General features: G+C 40.5%; 1 protein-coding gene across 1 annotated transcript; it reads right to left on the reverse strand.

The window, feature by feature from the left end:
* Positions 1–249: 249 nt before the first annotated feature.
* Positions 250–17,562, reverse strand: rskra (ribosomal protein S6 kinase related a). Its single transcript, XM_036559447.1, is given in 13 exon segments — positions 250–514; positions 517–547; positions 639–749; positions 2,052–2,140; positions 2,326–2,415; positions 8,582–8,609; positions 8,701–8,741; positions 9,339–9,446; positions 12,534–12,603; positions 14,384–14,452; positions 14,568–14,651; positions 14,948–15,175; positions 17,353–17,562. Coding segments are annotated over 13 exon segments (1,221 nt in total). The 5' UTR covers positions 17,380–17,562; the 3' UTR covers positions 250–269.
* Between the last annotated feature and the right edge of the window lie 730 nt (positions 17,563–18,292).

Raw genomic sequence — 18,292 nt, forward strand, 5'->3', positions numbered from 1 at the left:
TGACTTCAGCTGAGTAACCAAGCTGGGTCTAGTCAGAGTTCGCTTGTTGGCTTTGACCTCTGCCCTATTTCTGCCAGTCTGCCTATTTCTGAAGCCTGTTTTTCATTCCCAAGCTTGCCTGCCCTTGTGTATCCTGGAGGCTCTGTTCTATTCAGAACTGCATTAAATTCTCATCCGGATTTCATAGACTGTCAGCTATTTTGGTTTTTGTGTATAAGTGACTGAGGGAAATGCCTTCAGTAAATGTGCTAGTTTCCTGCCTCCTCTCATCAGGAACCTGAGGTATCCTGGTCCATTTCATTGTCAGGAAGGGTCTGGGTTAAATCTGTGGGCGAGTCGAGGAGATCACATTCAAAATTCTGGAGGTGCTCGAATGTCAAACCCCTAGCTGATTTCTCTGGCCGCTCCGGGTGGTCCTTGAGATGAAGGATGGGCTGAATGGGAGCCTTCGTCAGCAGCTGAGAGTCAAAAGAGATGCTGCTGAAGAATTTCTGCCTTTTGAAGCGTTCCAGCAGCGCAGGCGACGCGTGGGAGTCTTACACAGGAGCTAACCTCGGAGAAAACAGCATGAGATTACGAAGACCTGTGTCTGGCTTGAGGCCAAAGTCTAAAAATGTAAAACCGTGGATACTGTGTACCTCTGTGAGCAGCAGGGCCAATCCAGGACTGAAGCTTGGAGGCATTTCATACAGGTGGTCAGTCACCTTGGTCAGCATGCTTCTGTGATCTGGCTCTGGAAGAAGAGGAAACTAAAAAAGAAAGTAAAAGGTTCAGTCAGTTTCAGCACAGATCAAGACACATTTAGGGGAAATTTTCAAACCCTATTAAGTCTAAACCTAGACTGGAAAGAATTTTCAATGGACTTGTACATGTAAACATGCTGTACTGTGCAAAACTCAGAGAACACCCTTCGTTCATTACATTTCCAGTCCAAAATGGTCACTACGTACAAGTTATTCATTATGCAGGGGATACTTATGGGGTGATTAGGGATAAGATAATCCACTTGCTTACTAACAGGGAAAGACAAAGCAGAACAAGTGAAAAAAAACCGAAGTTCCCAAAACTGTTTTTATGAAAGGATACAGAAAAAATGGGACTCCTAACAATCAGCTAGGACCTGGTAGACCACCAAAACTGTCACCATAAGGTAAACAGAACGTAAAGCTTTCATCTTTGAGAGAGAGGAGAAAATCAAGCTCCACTCTTACTTCAGATCTGAAAAATCCACAGCTGTTTCTGTCCATCCTTCCTCTGTGAGAAGACAACTCAACACTATGAGTCTGAAAGGATGCGTAGCTGTTAAAGTAAACAGACAAAAAAGAAGAACATTTCCAAATCAAGCAAAGAAGCTGCTGGTTGTCTCAGAACAACGGACTGACCACCCCAGAGTCCAGAGCTCAACATCACTGAATGTTGGGGTTACTTGGATCGTGAGAAGCAGAAAATGCAACCAACTTCTAAGACTGAACTTTGGAGGTTTGGAAAAATATGTCTGCAGATTTCTTCGAAATACTGAAAGCAAGTCGAAATATGGAAGAATGGAAGCTGCAATAAAGGCAGAGTGGACACTTGATTGTTGATTGTTTTGTATAATCCTCTTTTAAATGCATGTTTTTTTTGCCTTTTTCCTAACAGTATAAAACAGCTTGTACTTAATGGTAATTTTGACTGGAAATGAAAGAAATGAAGGGTGGTCTCTGACTTTTGCACTGTACTGTAGTTTAAAGGAAAGGCTTATTGCCAGTCAGGAGTGACCTGAATGCTATCCTTTCGCTTTTTATTGTTAAAACTATTTGTAAATTGCTATACTGGCTCACTTGCATGCAAATAGCTGCCTTGTATCTCTATTTGTCTTTGGTATTTGCCTTTTAGTTTAGTCTGCTAATGGCTTTAGGCTTCAGAGACTATAAAATAGCCAGTTGCACACTGACCTTTGGGTTAATTAATGTGCATTGTCCCAAACAGACAGACAGAGAGACAGAGAGATACATACGCAGGCAGATAGAGAAATGGACTGATAAACATACAGACAGATTAGAGTATCTTACCACTCCAGCAGCAAGGGCATATAGCAAGATGCCAAGGGACCACCAGTCTGAAGCATGACTGTAGGGACCCCCACTAAGGACCTCAGGAGCTATTCAGGAGCAGAATATAGCATCTAAACAACTATCTGCTGTCTATAAGACAATGCAGTCAAAGCCTATTAAATCTGTTTCACAAAGGCGTGAGACGATAAACCATACACTATGAATCCTTGATAAGCAACAATAAAAGAATAGTCACATGAACAGAGAGTTGGTTTAGTGTTGAAAGTCTCACCCATGTATTGTATTGTTCCACAGATTGTAAACGCTCTCTCTCCGCGCTCGAGCCGACGAGACAGGCCGAAATCAGCCAGGCGGAGGTGACCTGAATCAGACAGCATTAATATTTCACCAGCATGCCTGCGCACTATTTTAGAAACAGTTAAAGGGGAATACAGTTGTTTTTCAACTGTTTAAAGTCTGGCGTTACTATTTGGGATGTGTAGAGAACAGCTGGAGAAACAGTTTCCTCTGCAGATAAAAAGGGAGAAAATTGGCTTCAATATATGTGGTTTAAGCATATATTACATGTTACAAACATGCATGTCTGGAACCCCCACAAAAAGCCAGACAAAGAGAAAGCAAAAATTTGACAGTCTAACAGCACTAATTCAAAAATTCATCTCAGAAAACTGTCTTAAGTACTAATTGGGCAAGATTAGTTTGCCATGAAGTGCAAACAGTTTTGCATATAATGAGTTTTTAAAAAAAGGACAAACGGAACATACATTGGTATTTCTTGTATGCATAAAGCCTACTGGCAACAATGTATATCATGACAAAATAATTCTTGAAAGAGGTTAATAATGTATTTCGGAATGAAACCCTCCAAACCTTTCACAGTGTCCCATATCTGCAATGTCAATAATTCTTATTGTCTGGAATGAAAACCTGCAGCCATACCAGACCTTTATGGATAAGACTGGTGACCCCTGGCCTAAAATGTAAAAATCTAAACATTAAAACCCAGAAGACACTCATGAGGAGCAAAATGTTGGCAGCGTTAGGTAAGTTATTGTGTACATTAGCATAGGTACAGCTTACAAACCCTAAATGTTTTGCACTTGGCAACAGTAATTTATACAGAGATCCTGTGATAACATTACTTCACAACAGGGGTGTAGCCATGGGTGGGCATAGATTGATCACAGGCCTACACAGTCAAACGGGGAAGAATATTTATTAAGCTGAATTTTTAAGATACTGAATTTTCATTTACCTTCTGTGAGTGCTGTTATTTATTTTGGCAAATTAAATCATTACGCTCTCCACCAAGTTTTTTTTGTCAGCCCTGCAATCACCGTATAGCATCCATTGTACATTATACATCTGAGCTTTCTGATTTTACCTTAGTTATGCCATCTTCACTGGGCTTAGTCAGCCATGAAAATTGTTTAAAACAATTTATTTTGACAGTGTGTGTTGTGCAAGTGAAAATACTGTATATTTGTATATATTCTAATGTTAATCACAAATGCTGTGAAAGAATACCAGACTTTTTGTTAGAGGAATTCAACGCAGGTTTGGTTTCTGACTTTTGCTGCACTCCAGTCTATGCACTCCATGGATTTATTCAATTCTAACAGCAGCACTTGTTTTTAATTTAATGAAGAATTCACAGTTATGAAGCAGCTATCGGACGGTAACTGTAAATACTGGACTTCTTCGAGAAGAGGTCTGGAAATTGTTAAACTAACACACTGATTCCCAAAAAAAAAAATCACACTGATTGTTTATTTGTTTTTATTCTAATGTTCATGTTTTTACAACAAATAAATTCTTACCGCTCAGATAAATGGCTAAATACTTTCTCATATATCTCAGACTTTTGAACCGCAATGTATACTCAGAAAACTTATCCTCTCTGAATTGTACTATGGCTGAGCTACATCAGTGATTTTTCTGGCTTCACTTGCTGCACTTATGTTTTTCTGTGTGGCTGCTTAGGAGACAGTCCTGATGGGCAATGTTGGGGCAATGTCATCTGATTGTTGTCATCCAAAACTCCTTTCCAACACAACGCAAAAGATTTCTCTCTGAACTACGACCCCATTTCCAAAAAAGTTGGGATGCTGTGCAAAATGCAAATAAAAACACAATGCAATCATATGCAAATCATTTAAACCCTATTTTAATTGAAAATAGTACAAAGACAACATATCAAATGATAAAACTTGGATATTTTGTTGTTTTTTGATAAATATATGCCCATTTTGAATTTGATGCCAGCAACATGTTTCAAAAAAGTTGGGACAGGAGCACGTTTACCACTGCATCACAGAATTTCAAATTGTGATTTGTCAGACCACAGGACACTTTTTAACTTAGTCCATCTTCAAAGAGCTTAAACCCAGAGAAGGCGACGGCATTTCTGGATCCTGTTTATAAGTGGTTTCTTCTTTGTGTGGAACTTTAACTTGCATTTGTGGATGTAGTGATGAACTGTGTTTACAGACAGTGGTTTTCAGAAGTGTTTCTGAACCCATGCAGTGATTACCACTACAGAGATGTATGATTTTAATGCAGTGCCGCCTGAGGGCCCAAAAGGGCACGGCCAGCCAGTTATGGTTTTCAGACTTATACCTGGCATAGAGATTTCTCTGGATTTTCTGAATTTTTAATATTATGTACCATAGATGATGAAATCTGCAAGTTCTTTGCTCTTTTACATTGAGAGACGTTATTCTTGAATTGTTGCAATATTCGCCTGCACAGAGTGGTGAACGCCTCCCCATCATTACTTTTGAAAGCCTCCCTGAAATGCTCTTTTTATACCCAATCATGTTACTGACCTGTTGCCAATTAACTGAATTTGTTGTAGGATGTTCCACCAGGGTTTTTTTAGCATTACACAGCTTTCCCAGTCTTTTGTTGCAACTTTTTTTAAACGTGTTGCTGCATCAACAGATGTACAGATGTAGCGGTTCTAGCCAGTCACTGCTCTCCAGACACTGAACAGCCAAAGTTCGACCTTTTTTTCTGCCCAGAGACTTTAGCTCAGACATCTTCACTATGGTCTACATCCCACCTCAGGCAGATAAGTCACATGCTTAGAAAGTTTTGTACAAGACCATTAATGAACTTGAACACTCACTGAGGCTGTTGGGGATTTTAACAGGCCAAACTTGAAGAAGGTTCTGCCCGAATACTATCAGCACATTAAATTCCCTACCCGAGGAGAACAGACTCTTGATCACTGCTACACTGCGCTCAAGGACAGTTGCAAACCCCTCCCCCGCCCTGTCTTTGGAAAGGCTGATCACACCTCCATTCTTCTCCTGCCTGCATACAAACAAAGACTTAAACAGGCAAAACTAGTTCTCAGATCAGTCTATCAATGGAGTGAGGAGGCCATCTTCACACTTCAGGACTGCTTTGACTCTTCAGACAAGAAGATGTTTTGTGATGCAGTTGGCATTGATATCAACAAATACACTGACTCCATCACAAACTACATTAATAAATGCACTGATGACATTATACCAAAAATCAATGTCAGAACATTTCCCAACCAGAAACCCTGGATCAATGTTGAGGTTCAAGGCAAACTAAGAGCTCAGGCTGCTGCCTACAACTCTGGGGACCTACAAGAAGGCCAGATATGACCTTCAGAGGACCATCAGGCTGGCCAAAAGGAACTACAGGGACAGAGTGGAATCTAACTACCCTGGCTCTGATCTCAGATGTATATGGTGTGGACTGTGCTCTATCACTGACTACAAAGGAGGTATGATCTGTGATAGGGGGTCATCCTCCTCACTTGCAGATAAGCTAAATGCACATTATGCTCGTTTTGAGGCAAATAACGCCTCCCATGCTGAAAAGACAGTTAACCCCTGCAAGGCACCTGGTCCTGACGGCGTCCACAGTCGTGTACTTAGAGCATATGCCAACCAGCTGGCTGAGGTTTTGCACTGACATCTTTAACCTCTCCTTAAGACTGTCAGTGATTCCCATGTGCTTTAAGGGAACCACAATTGTTCCAGTTCCCACAAAAAGGCTATCACCTGCTTGAACGACTACCGCCCTGTTGCACTGACATCAACAGTCATGAAGTGCTTCGAGCGGCTGGTCAAAGCTCACATCTGTTCAACACTTCCAGCCACCATGGACCCTCATCAATTTGCATACTGCTCCAACAGATCTGCAGATGACGCCATTGCACTGACAGTACACACTGCCCTCACACACTTGGACAGAAAGAACATGTGAGAACGCTGTGCACAGATTACAGCTCAGCATTCAATACAATCATCCCTGCCAAACTCATCCATACGCTCCCAGACTTGGTTCTGAACTCTCGTCTCTGCAATTGCATACTGGACGTCCTGACGAGCAGACCCCAGGTGGTGACAGTAAGAAACAGCTTCTCTTCCACACTGACTCTGAGCACAGGGGCTCCATGGGGATGTGTACTCAGCCCCCTCTTGTATTCCCTGTACACACATGACTGTGTAGCCAAACACACATCTAACATCATCTTCAAGTTTGCTGATGACACCGCCATCCTAGGCCTCATCACAGATTGAGACAAAACAGCCTACAGAGACGAGGTCAGCGCTCTGTCAGAGAGGTGCCATGACAGCAATCTCTGTCTGAACATCAGGAAAACAAAGAAGATGATTGTGGACTACAGGAAGCTGCAGAGGGGTGGTCACTCTTCCCTATACATTAATGGAGCCGAAGTGGAGAGAGTCAGCAGTGATAAGTTCCTCGGTGTACACCTCACTGATGACTTCACCTGGTCCCTCCACACAAACACAATTGTGAGATCTGCCCATCAGCGTCTCAGCACAGGCTCAGTAAGTTTGGACTGCCTCCTCCCATCCTCACCAGCGTCTACAGATACACCACAGAGAGCATCCTCATGGGCTGCAAACCCGTTAAGAGAGTGGTGAGGACAGCAGAGTCCATCATAGGCAACAAACTACCAGCCTTACAGGACATCTATCCGTCCTGTTGCCTGAGGAAAATCCAAAAGATGCGGTCAGACAGTAGTCACCCAGCACACAGCCTGTTCACCATGCTGCCATTAGGCAGCATCCAGGCTAGAACAACCCGGTTAATGAACAGTTTCTACCCACAGGCTGTCAGGCTTCTGAATAAGCTGTGAAGTTGTGAGTCCTTCCCCATTATCATTTCACTCTGTCACTTTGTTAGTATTATTTACTACATCATATCACTGCTATGGACAATATGACTTTAAAATATATATATATTCTTCTCAGATTATCCCTTGTTTAATATATTTGTACCTTGTAGAGAGTTTTCTTACATGGGTCCCCCCTGTGTCTGCACATTTTGTGTATATTTACTATATTTCAGTTATTCAGTAGTTTTTTTGTTGGTTTTTGCTTTGTTTTGTTTGCACTGTTTTCAGTAAGTATATAATGTATATAATGCTGCACTGCTGTAGAGTGATTACCTGTGCCTCACCACAAGCATTTCAATGCATGAATGTCCTGGCATGTTGTGCATAATGACAAATAAACATAAAACTTGTCTTTATTTACATTTTGTACATTGTCTCAATTTCTTTGGCAATGGGGTTTTACTAAAAAGCATAGAAGTCAATCCACCTCGCATCTCAGCTCACCGAGGGGCTTTCCAGTAATTTCATGAATTTCCATGAAAAATTTCAGGCAAAAACTTCAACTGAACTCGGGACCATGCAGCATTTCAAAGCTGTGCTCAGAATAGTTTTTTTAGTTATGAATCTTTAAAGTGTGTCCTATTAGGCTCTAATAGCATCTTTAATATTAGAATGACTGAAGTGAGCTGAAATATTAACTCAGTAATAAAGAGGATATTTAACTATAAAACAAATGGATTATTTCCCTTTGACCCTACATTTCCTTCAAACTTCTTCCTGTATAACAACAGTTATGTCTGACTAACAGAAAAAATTACTGATGTGCTGATTTCTTCATGGTTTAATCATTTTAATCATGACGTATTTGACAAAGAAGCACGATACTAACAAATGTTAAAACTGTAAATAGAGAAAACATTGGACTTCTACAATAACTATAATAATGTTCCAAAAAGTCTGTAAGCTTTTTTTTAAACATAAAATATTCTTCTATTTCTCAATATTTCTTGTAAAATTTGTAATTAAAAATAATTGCATGGTTGCATAAAGTTAAAGTTATTAAGTATGGGATGGTCTCATAGTAGAGTAGTATTATCACATAAGATGGAATTCAGTGCTATTTTTCGTTAAATAAGCACTTTACAGACAGCAGGGCTGGCAACACATACCATTATTGGCATGAAGTCTGTCAACCCACAATAGGATGGTAACCATCAAATATCCCAGAATGTGACCATATCTTCCGTATTAGGATAGACAAAATGGACTTGGCTGGTTCATTTCTTATGGACTACTTTGTGGCTTGACCTTTAATTGTAATTTCCTCATCATCACTGCTGCTGTGCAGCCCTCTAATGTTTCGCACCAGTACTGCAGTTAGAGACAAGAACCAGTTTACCTTGCTCAGTTAAAAGGATGTTCTCCATCTGCAAGACAAACAAATGACAACAACCAGTTTCATTATCAGCAATAATGCAGTTACTAAACTGAAAACTCATATCATAAATAAGCTCGTACCTTCACATCCCTGTGTATTATGCCAAAGTCATGGAGAAAACCTGTTAATTAAAGGAGCATTCCTTTCACTATTAAAGGTGTACTTATCAATTTTTCAAAATATCTACATAATTAATCTGCTAAAATGTAAAAATAAATAAAAATAAACTACGAAACGCTCATTCAATGCACACTTTGAGTTTTTATATGTAATGTTACATGAATTAAAGCATGTTTAAAAAGGTCTTAAGCTAAGATCTCATCTCATCTCAAAACTTTCATCAAGCATCAGGCAACATACTCATAACCATTTCGTGTCACAACTTCTGTGAGGAACCCTTCAGAGGCATTAAACTCTTCAACTGCCTGGTTCCTATCATCACCACTGTCAACAATTCTGATTCAGTATGTTTCTTCAGAAAGGAGCATTTCACACCAAAACTGCTCTGAATGACTTTGTTTACATCTTAGTGATGGAATTAATTTGAAAATTGTCGGAATTCCCCTTCAACATTTCTGTGATAGGATTTCATTTCAGATGTTGTCTCTGAGTGAACACAGTCATGAGTAATGTCAGAATGAATTCATATATTCCCTTTTAGTATGACTGAATGGGTCCTATGCTCTGATGAAACTGGATATCTGTGTGTGTGACTCACCTAACGCACTGCCGAGTTCAGCAGCAAACACACAAACTTCTTTCTCGCCAAACTGGCCACTCAGGGTCCAGTAGGTGTACAGATCTCCAGTGCTGCAGTAGTCGCACACTGTTGAAATAAAGAGAGAGATTTAACACAAGTTTCTCAAACTTGAATTTCTATATCAAGCTACATGTACACTGAGCTACCAGTTTATTACAGTCTTGTGCAAACATGTGGGCTAATTTCATGTTTTGTTGAGTGAAAATAAGTTAACACATCCTCTATAAAGAACACACGTCTACACATTGTAATACACAATTACTGTTTGTTTGCTGAATTTAACATATTGGGGGGGAAATACAACACAAAATATACAACATGTACAAAAGTTATGGCACATTTTATGTGGTATATTTTATTTTTACCAAAACATTAGATTCAACAAATAAACTACACTTGTGCACTACAATTTTCAGCCTCCCTGTAGAGGATGTGTTCACTTATTTTATACCTAGAAAAACCAACAAAACCTGTCATTTGACCAGCGGCATTAAAACGTTTGTACCTTCCTTGTAGCTACATTCATTTGCCAATTTATCAGAAACACTTACCATGTAACCAGTGAAAAGGGACCACCATAGGTCCACTTTTGATCAGATATTAGACAACGGAAGTCTCTTTCCACTGAGGCATAGTGTGAAGTGAGGATGGTAAACTATGCAGAGCAGATGGGCTACAGTGATTAACTGTAAACTTACAATGTGCACCTATATGTACCAGAGTCTACTGAATCAGCTCAAACAGCAGCCCCACAATAAAACTATATTATAGTATTATATATATATATATATACACACACACACACACACACAGTGGTGTTAAAAAGTGTTTGCCTCCTTCCTGATTTCTTATTCTTTGCATGTTTGTCACACTAAAATGTTTCAGATCACCAAACAAATTTAAATATTAGACAAAGATAACACAAGTAAACACAAAATGCAGTTTATACATGAAGATCTTTATTATTAAAGGAAAAAGAAATCCAAACCTACAGGGCCCTGTGTGAAAAAATGATTCCAAGACGAAAACCACTGCTGAGCAAAAAGAACATAAAGACTCGTCTCAGTTTTGCCAGAAAACATCTTGATGATCCCCAAGACTTTTGGGAGAATACTCTGTGGACGAGACAAATGTTGAACTTTTTGGAAGGTGCATGTCCCGTTACATCTGGCGTAGAAGTAATACAGCATTTCAGAAAAGGAACATCATACCAACAGTAAAATCTGGTGGTGGTAGTGTGATGGTCTGGGGCTGTTTTGCTGCTTCAGGACCTGGAAGACTTGCTGTGGTAAATGGAACCATGAATTCTGTTGTCCACCAAAAAATCCTGAAGGCGAATGTCCGGCCATCTGTTCGTGACCTCAAGCTGAAGCACACTTGGGCTCTGCAGCAGGACAATGATCCAAAACACACCAGCAAGTCCACCTCTGAATGGCTTAAGAGAAACAAAATTAAGACTTTGGAGTGGCCTAGTCAAAGTCCTGACCTGAATCCGATTGAGATGCTGTGGCATGAACCACCTTTTTAAGGTCATGCTCGGAAACCCTCCAATGTGGCTGAATTACAACAATTCTGCAAAGATGGGTGGGCCAAAATTCCTCCACAGCGCTGTAAAAGACTCATTGCCTCATTATGTTATAATCTATTTAAACCTAGCGCATTCATTTAAATATTAATAAGCAAAATATATACAAAATCATCATTTATAGGGTACTGTCTATTGAGAGATGTCTGTCCCAAACCCTAACTCCTAAATTTCAAACACTACATTTTTTTCAATGGTTTTTTAGATCTTTTTTATTTCTTTTTAAGTGAAGTTGAAAGATTTGGATTTATCACGAGTTTAATTCTGAAATAACTAAACTTCATGCAAAAAATGCTGTCCCACATTTTCATGTCACTACTGAAACGCAAAACATTTTAGTCGATATGCAGAGACTTATTTTAGCCTCACCCCTGCATTTTAAAGCAGGAACTGAGACTGCATCGCTGTCATGGCCACATGGTGAATAGTTAGATCCCATTGTTTTGAAGTAAATGTGTCCCAAAGTCTGCAAGTCAGTGTGTAACCTTAGGAATTGTCACTACTGAAACAGATATTTCGCAATTAACTAAACATTTATGTGTTTTAATGAATTTATGATTTTGTGTGCGGACAGTCCAAAATATGTTTTCAGCTCTGAACCAAATGTGGTAGAATGATCAAGATATAGTATATGGTATGATAATATATAAGTATATATAAGTAGGTGTTTCTGATATAATGGCAAAAGACTGTAGATACAAGGCAGGCATACCTAATAAACCAGCAACTCAGTGTATATGTTAAATTAGAGGTGGGCAATATGGCAAAAATGTAATATCACAATAACGATATAAAGAAGTTTTCACAATACACAATATTCATTTTTTGCATATCTTATGAGTTGGAACAAACATAATTGTCACATTTAAAAAAGTACCATCAAAAACAATGAATGATTTGTATTCCAACATTTCACATACTGCACTGCATTAAATCCATTTAAACAGGAGTAATTATGATTTTTTTTTTAATCAAACATGATCAAATAGTGCTGATATCCACAGTAAACTCAGAAAGCATATTGTGACATACTGTAAGATAATATAAGACGATAGCGATAAATATTGTCCTATTGCCCAGCCCTGTGTAAAATGCATTTTAAGTGACTTTTCAAACACAAAAAAACTCAAAACACACTTAAACAACAGTAAATTTAGGGTCAATAGTGTTTTGGGTCAGTGTCTAAAGGGCTCCTCTGTTGTCAGTCTATGGGATACAGAAAAGAATACTTATTTGTTCACACAAAGCAATTGTTCACAATGAACGGATGTGAGGGTCTCAAATTCAGGTTTATTTGTAATATGTTAGTAAACGACAGTTTAAAAACAAAATCTTTTTTCATCCTTTTTCTTTCAACCTTTTCCATGACTACCCACTGCCAGAAAAAAAACAACATTTAGCATGACAATAATAGACTCCTAAAGTTCTTAGTCATACATACAATGGAGCACTGTGAACTGGCTAGGGGTTAAATCAGCCTGGTAGTTCCACTGAGCAGAAAGCACGGGTCAGGGTGAGGAGGGGATGGCGGAGGGACTAAAGGGTGGGATGTGGACTGAGCGACTCACTGATGAAGAGATTGCGCTGGCTCTGCCAACAGTCCTCCAGACTGAGGAGGAAAGGGTGTCTGAGCTGCCGCTACAATGCAACAGCAACAAAGCAGATGAGATGAAAGTTGCAAACACTGAAGAAGGACATGGACTTGTTATGGTATGAGCTCAGCCTTTCTAAGGAAATGTTAAAAGAAGAAGAGCATGAAATGAGAATGCTTTCAGTAAACGTATTTGGATGATGTGAATGGCTGATGTGACCAAACAGTAGGACCTAAGTCAGTAGTCCACATGACATTTTTTTACAATGGGCTCCATCTTAACCTTGTCCTTATATTCAGACTTTGAATCCAGTATCTTTATGAGCCCACATTGCTAATGTTAGCACAGAGTAAAGGTTTAATGGATTCTATACAACATTGAAAATCGAATTAGTGAGCAGTACATCAACATTTACAACTGTATCACCTATACGCACCTCTGTCTCTTCAGAGGGTCTCTCATTTGCAGTCTTTTAAGAAAACTACTGTCAGTGGTCAAAACTAGCCATTTGTGTGCATCATATGAGATTAAAGTGGGTGGCGACAGGCTTTTTTTCTGAAGAATCTAGGGGTTGTGACTTTTTGAGCTTATAATTCTGTTTAAACTTTTATTTACCTGAGAAATCTGTGTTGTATTTAAACCAATGAGCCAAAACATTATGACAACCTGCGTAAGATGCTGTTGGTCCTCATCATGCCTCCAAACCAGCTCCAACCTACCGAGGCGTGCACTCTACAAGTTCAAACCTCTGAAGGTGCCTGGTGGTATCTGGCACCAAGATGTGAACAGCAGATACTTTAAGGTCTGTACGTTGCGAGTTGGAGCTGCCCCGAATCAGACTTCTTTCAGTAAATCCCATAGTTGCTCAATTGGATTGAGGTCAAGACTCTTCGTCATGTTCCTCAAACCATTCCCGAACAACATGCGCAGTGTGGCAGGGCGCATTATCCTGCTGAAAGAGCCTTGACATGAAAGGGTGTACATGGTCCGTGATAACGTTTAGGTAGGTGGCATGTGACGTCCACTTGAATGCCTGGTGCCATCACTTCTCCAGGTAAACAATGAACTACTTTGACTTGTGCCTTCACCCTTCTATCGGTTCAGACTACAGGGGAAAGCCTGCATTGCCCTCAAGCATCAACGAGCCTTCAGCACCCAACAACCAGCCGTGTTCATGGTTTGCCCACTGCTGACTGCGAGCACCGCACAAGCCTTGCCGTTTTCTTGTGAAGATGAACTGACCCAGTCGTCTGGCGATAATGATCTGGCCCTTGTCAAAGCTGTTACGTTCATCACGCCTACCAGTTTCTCCCGCATCCAACACGTCAACTATGAGAACTGACTGGCTTACCATCTAATATGTCCGAGACCTCGATGTGCACCATCTGTAAGTGGTCATAATGTCTTTCCTCTTCTGATTAAATTGTCTAATTAGTGCACTGTATGCTAAATTAGCATGTGTTTTCTAGCAATGTTAAATGTTCTACCACAAGACTCTTTAGGACACTGTAAGTAAATGGATGTGTAATCATGGCAAATCCAATATGTTTCCAGTTTCATGATTTTTTTTTTCCATGAGTCATAAAATGTAATTATGTATTTTAAAAATATTTTAAATCACTATATTTTTTTATCTGATTCCATGGGCAGGGTGAGCATATGCTACAGGCACCAAAAGGCTGAACAATGCACTTACTTGTTGGCCAAGGCTTTGAGCTATTTCCTAAAATAAATAAAGGCCATGCTCTAAAACATCTTTGACCACTGTGTTTATTCAGAGAGAAACAGAAACATTGTTAGTACATGTATTTATGTGAATATCTCACCTGGATTATAACCTCCTCCTTTGACTGCTCCACAACTCCAAGTCTCAGAACCTCAGATTTGGGTAAAACCTAATCATCAACAAAGACATCATAGACCTACAGTTAAATTACACTGTGTATATTTATTAAACATGGAAAAAAATGGCATTTATCAAACATGGAATAAAGTGGAAGAGGCATTCACCTTAATAGCATATGTCTTGTCTTTTGCCCAGTCCTTTACCTTCAGAATAGGGCCAAATGAGCCTTTAGCTATAAAACCTGTAATCTGATCAGAAAGATCATTGATATGATATACTTTTAATAATTTCCTTTAAGATGGTGAATTTTATTTTGGTGAAATATGTGCTTCTAAAGTAAGACACTGTATAAAAGTGCCCCTCTGTGGAGGTTCAAGAAAGGCCCTTTTTGTAATCTTTCTGTAGAAGCATACATTCCATAATTAACAATATAAAAACCATCTTAAACATTTTAAAGACCCTGAAAGCTGGAGTGTTTTGAGGGAGGGGGACGTTAGACTGTCCCTTTAAATGACTCATTAGGGAGTCAGATTAAATAATGTACCTGTAAATGCACATTTTTCCCCACACAATGTGGAAACTCAGGCAGGAACATGGAGGTGGAGGCAGGCAGAGGACTGATCTCCGGACTGAGAGTCTGTGCGGGGTGGTGGGATTTTGTACGCTGACCACTCCGCTGCTTGAATGGACTGTTGTGGACGAGCCCATCTCGGAGTGACAGAAACCTCTGTCTGCTGGACAGACATCTCTTCTCCACTAATGAGACCGATGTCTGCATCAAAATGAAAAAAAAAGTCACCAGGCATCTCAGGGAGCTCACCAAGAAAATAAACACTTACAGTGGCTGGCAAAAGTTTGGGCCCTGACCCCTGGTCAGAATTTCTGTTAGGGAGAAAAAGAAGACCTGATTTCCAAAAGGCATAAAGTTCAAGATGCAATATTTCTTTAACATTTTAAGCAAGATCACTTTTTATTTCCATCTTTTACAGTTTCAGAATAACAAAAAAGGAAAAAGGCCTGAAACAAATGATTGGGCACACTGCATGGTCAGTACTTATGGTCAGTAACAAACCCTCTGGTGAGTATCACAGCTTGTAAATGCTTTTTGTAGCCAGCCAATAGTCTCTCAATTCTTGTTTGGCGGATTTTCACCCACCCTTCCTGTGAGATTCTTGGGCCGTCTTGCATGCACTGCTCTTTTGAGGTCTATCAGTAGATTTTTGACGATGTTTGGGTTGAGGGACCCCGAGGGCGAAATGGTGAAACCTTCAGCTTGTGCCTCTTGAAGTCCATTGTGGATTGTGAGGTGTGTTTAGGATCTTTATCCTGTTGTAGAAGCCATTCTCTTCTCCTTTTTTGTAAAAAAAAAAGCATCCTCTCTGTTTTTACAGATGGTGTGATGGTTGCTTCCAGAATTTGCTGATATTTTAAATCCACTCTTCCCTCTATCACTATGTTGCGTGTGCCACTGGCTTCAACACAAGCACAAAGCATGATGAACTCTATCAGTCCCCAGGACTTGTTTCCAAAATGCATCAGCCTTGTTTAGATGTTCCTTTGCAAACTCTTGATGCTGAATTTTGTGATGAGGACGCAGGGAAGGTTTTCTTCTGATGACTCTTCCAAGAAGGTCATATTTGTGCAGGTGCTGCTGAACAGAACAGCACTGCACCACCACTCCAGAGTCCAAATGTTCCTTAAGGTCTTTTGCAGTCAAACAGGGGATTTTGATTTGCCTTTCTAGCAATCCTATGAGCAGTTCTCAAGTTTTTGGAGTCTTCCAGACCTCAACTTGACCCCCACCCTTCCTGCTTCTTAATTACATTACCAACTGAGGAAACAGCCACTTAAAAACACTATGCTATCTTCTTTTAGCCTTCTCCTGCTTTGTGGTCATCAGATAATTTAATTTTCAGAGTGCTGGGCAGCTGCTTAGAGGAGCTCCTGGCTGCTGATTGTTAGGACAAGGTTTGAGGTGTCAGAGTATTTATAAAGCTTTGAAATTTGCATGACCTGGCCTTACGATGACCTAACGATGACTGCGAACAAGCCCCAGGGCACGTGTGTCAGGCTCCAGTCCTCGCAGGCCAAAACACTGCAGACTTCAGCACGCTGCCTCATTAAACACACCTGACTCAGCTCATCAGCTAATTAGCAAGGCCTTCATGAGCTGAATTTAGAGGGTTAGATGAAGGTAAACACTAATCTCCACAGCACTTTGGCCGGGAAGGTCCCCAGTTTGACATGCCTGCCACAGAGGATTTGGGGTGCTCCTTTTCTTTTTTTCCACTCTAAAATTATACCAAACAAAAATAATTCACTACATATTGCTTAAAATGCTGAAAAGCATGTTTCATCTTTAACTTTACGCCTTTTGGAGATGGGTTCATCTTCTACTCACTGAACTATTCACAGTAACAGGACCTTTGACCAGAGGTGCCCAAAGTTTTGCATGCCAGTGTATCAGTCGCTCAGGCTTCCAAGAAGCTACACTGAAATAAACAGCCACTGCAACGTGTAAACTGACGGAGAATCATTGAATCCAACAGACACAATTTACTGAAATGTGGCCAAACCAGCTACTGCACCTTTATTTCTCCACAGGATGATATTCAGCGCAAAGAAGTGCGGATTCTCCCACAAACAGCACCCAGACAGCCTGCGGCTCTTTTCATTACCAATCACATTCACTTCACTGCATTCAGAGCGCGCTGTCTGCTGCCCTGGCGGACTGTGACCCTCATAAAACGCGCTTTTCTAAGTCCGAGCAAGTTAATAAGACCGTTTTTGTCCCGTTTCGCTTGACATTAAGGTCCATAATATTCGAAACAGCTTCATTTTATCCACGTTTCTCCTCTGACTGACTGAAAGGAGCAGTTTGAAGACACTGCGGCTACACGAGCAATGTAAACAGAGTCAACGCTGCTGGTCAGTCAGGCGGTTTCTCACCTTGTTTTTGCTCCCGACGCCGCCCATTACATTCTGTCAACAACAGGCGGCTGGTTAGAGGTCAGACTCTGCGTCCTGTCGTGTACATGTCGAGAAGACGTCGTTGGGTTTGCATTTAGAGGCTGAAAACAGAGAAAACGCTCGTATTTCAGGGAGAGCAGACAGACACGTCGCGCGCTGATCCATGTTGGGCTCCGCGGGCTGCTGTGACAAACCCCGCCCCTTAATTAATATTCATGAGTCACATCCCCCTGGTGACGCCCTTCTCTAGCAAACACTAGCAATGCACAGTACGCTTGGTCTGCTTGGCAGCTGTTCTGTGGTCATTTGTTAAAAATTGCATTGATCAAATGGCTCCATTTTGGAAATGTAGCAGGGTATTTAGATGTAGAAGCCGTAGTGAGAAATGACCATTTAACATTACAAGACTGCTCCATGGACCCCCTGTCCGGACTTCCCCACTCTAACACACCCGAGATTGAAGAGAAAAACACTGCAAGGTTTTTCATACAATTACGGTAACATTACTGTAGGACAGTCACAAGGCTATGTCAACTGACATAGACCTACATGAACTCATTCTAATAGATTTTGTCATAAATGTTGAATTTGCTAACTTTGATGTCAAGTTAAAATCTGCTGATTGCGAATTAGTGTGGAAAATCCAGCACCCAGCCATGTGATCTCCATAGACACTGACAGTAGAACGGGTCATACTGAAGAGCTCAGTGGCTTTAAACATGGCCCTGTCATAGGAGGCCACCTTTGCCACAAGTCAGCTGATGAAATTTCTGCCCTCCTAGATCTGCTCCAGTCTAGTGCTATAATTGTGAAATGGAAGCATCTAGGAGCAACAAAAGCTCAGCCACGAAGCAGGGGACCATTCAAACTCACAAGGTGGGGCTGCTCCTCTGGACATCACTCACTCGCACTCCAGACT

Source organism: Colossoma macropomum, unplaced genomic scaffold (assembly GCF_904425465.1).
Source record: "Colossoma macropomum unplaced genomic scaffold, Colossoma_macropomum, whole genome shotgun sequence".
NCBI lineage: Eukaryota > Metazoa > Chordata > Actinopteri > Characiformes > Serrasalmidae > Colossoma > Colossoma macropomum.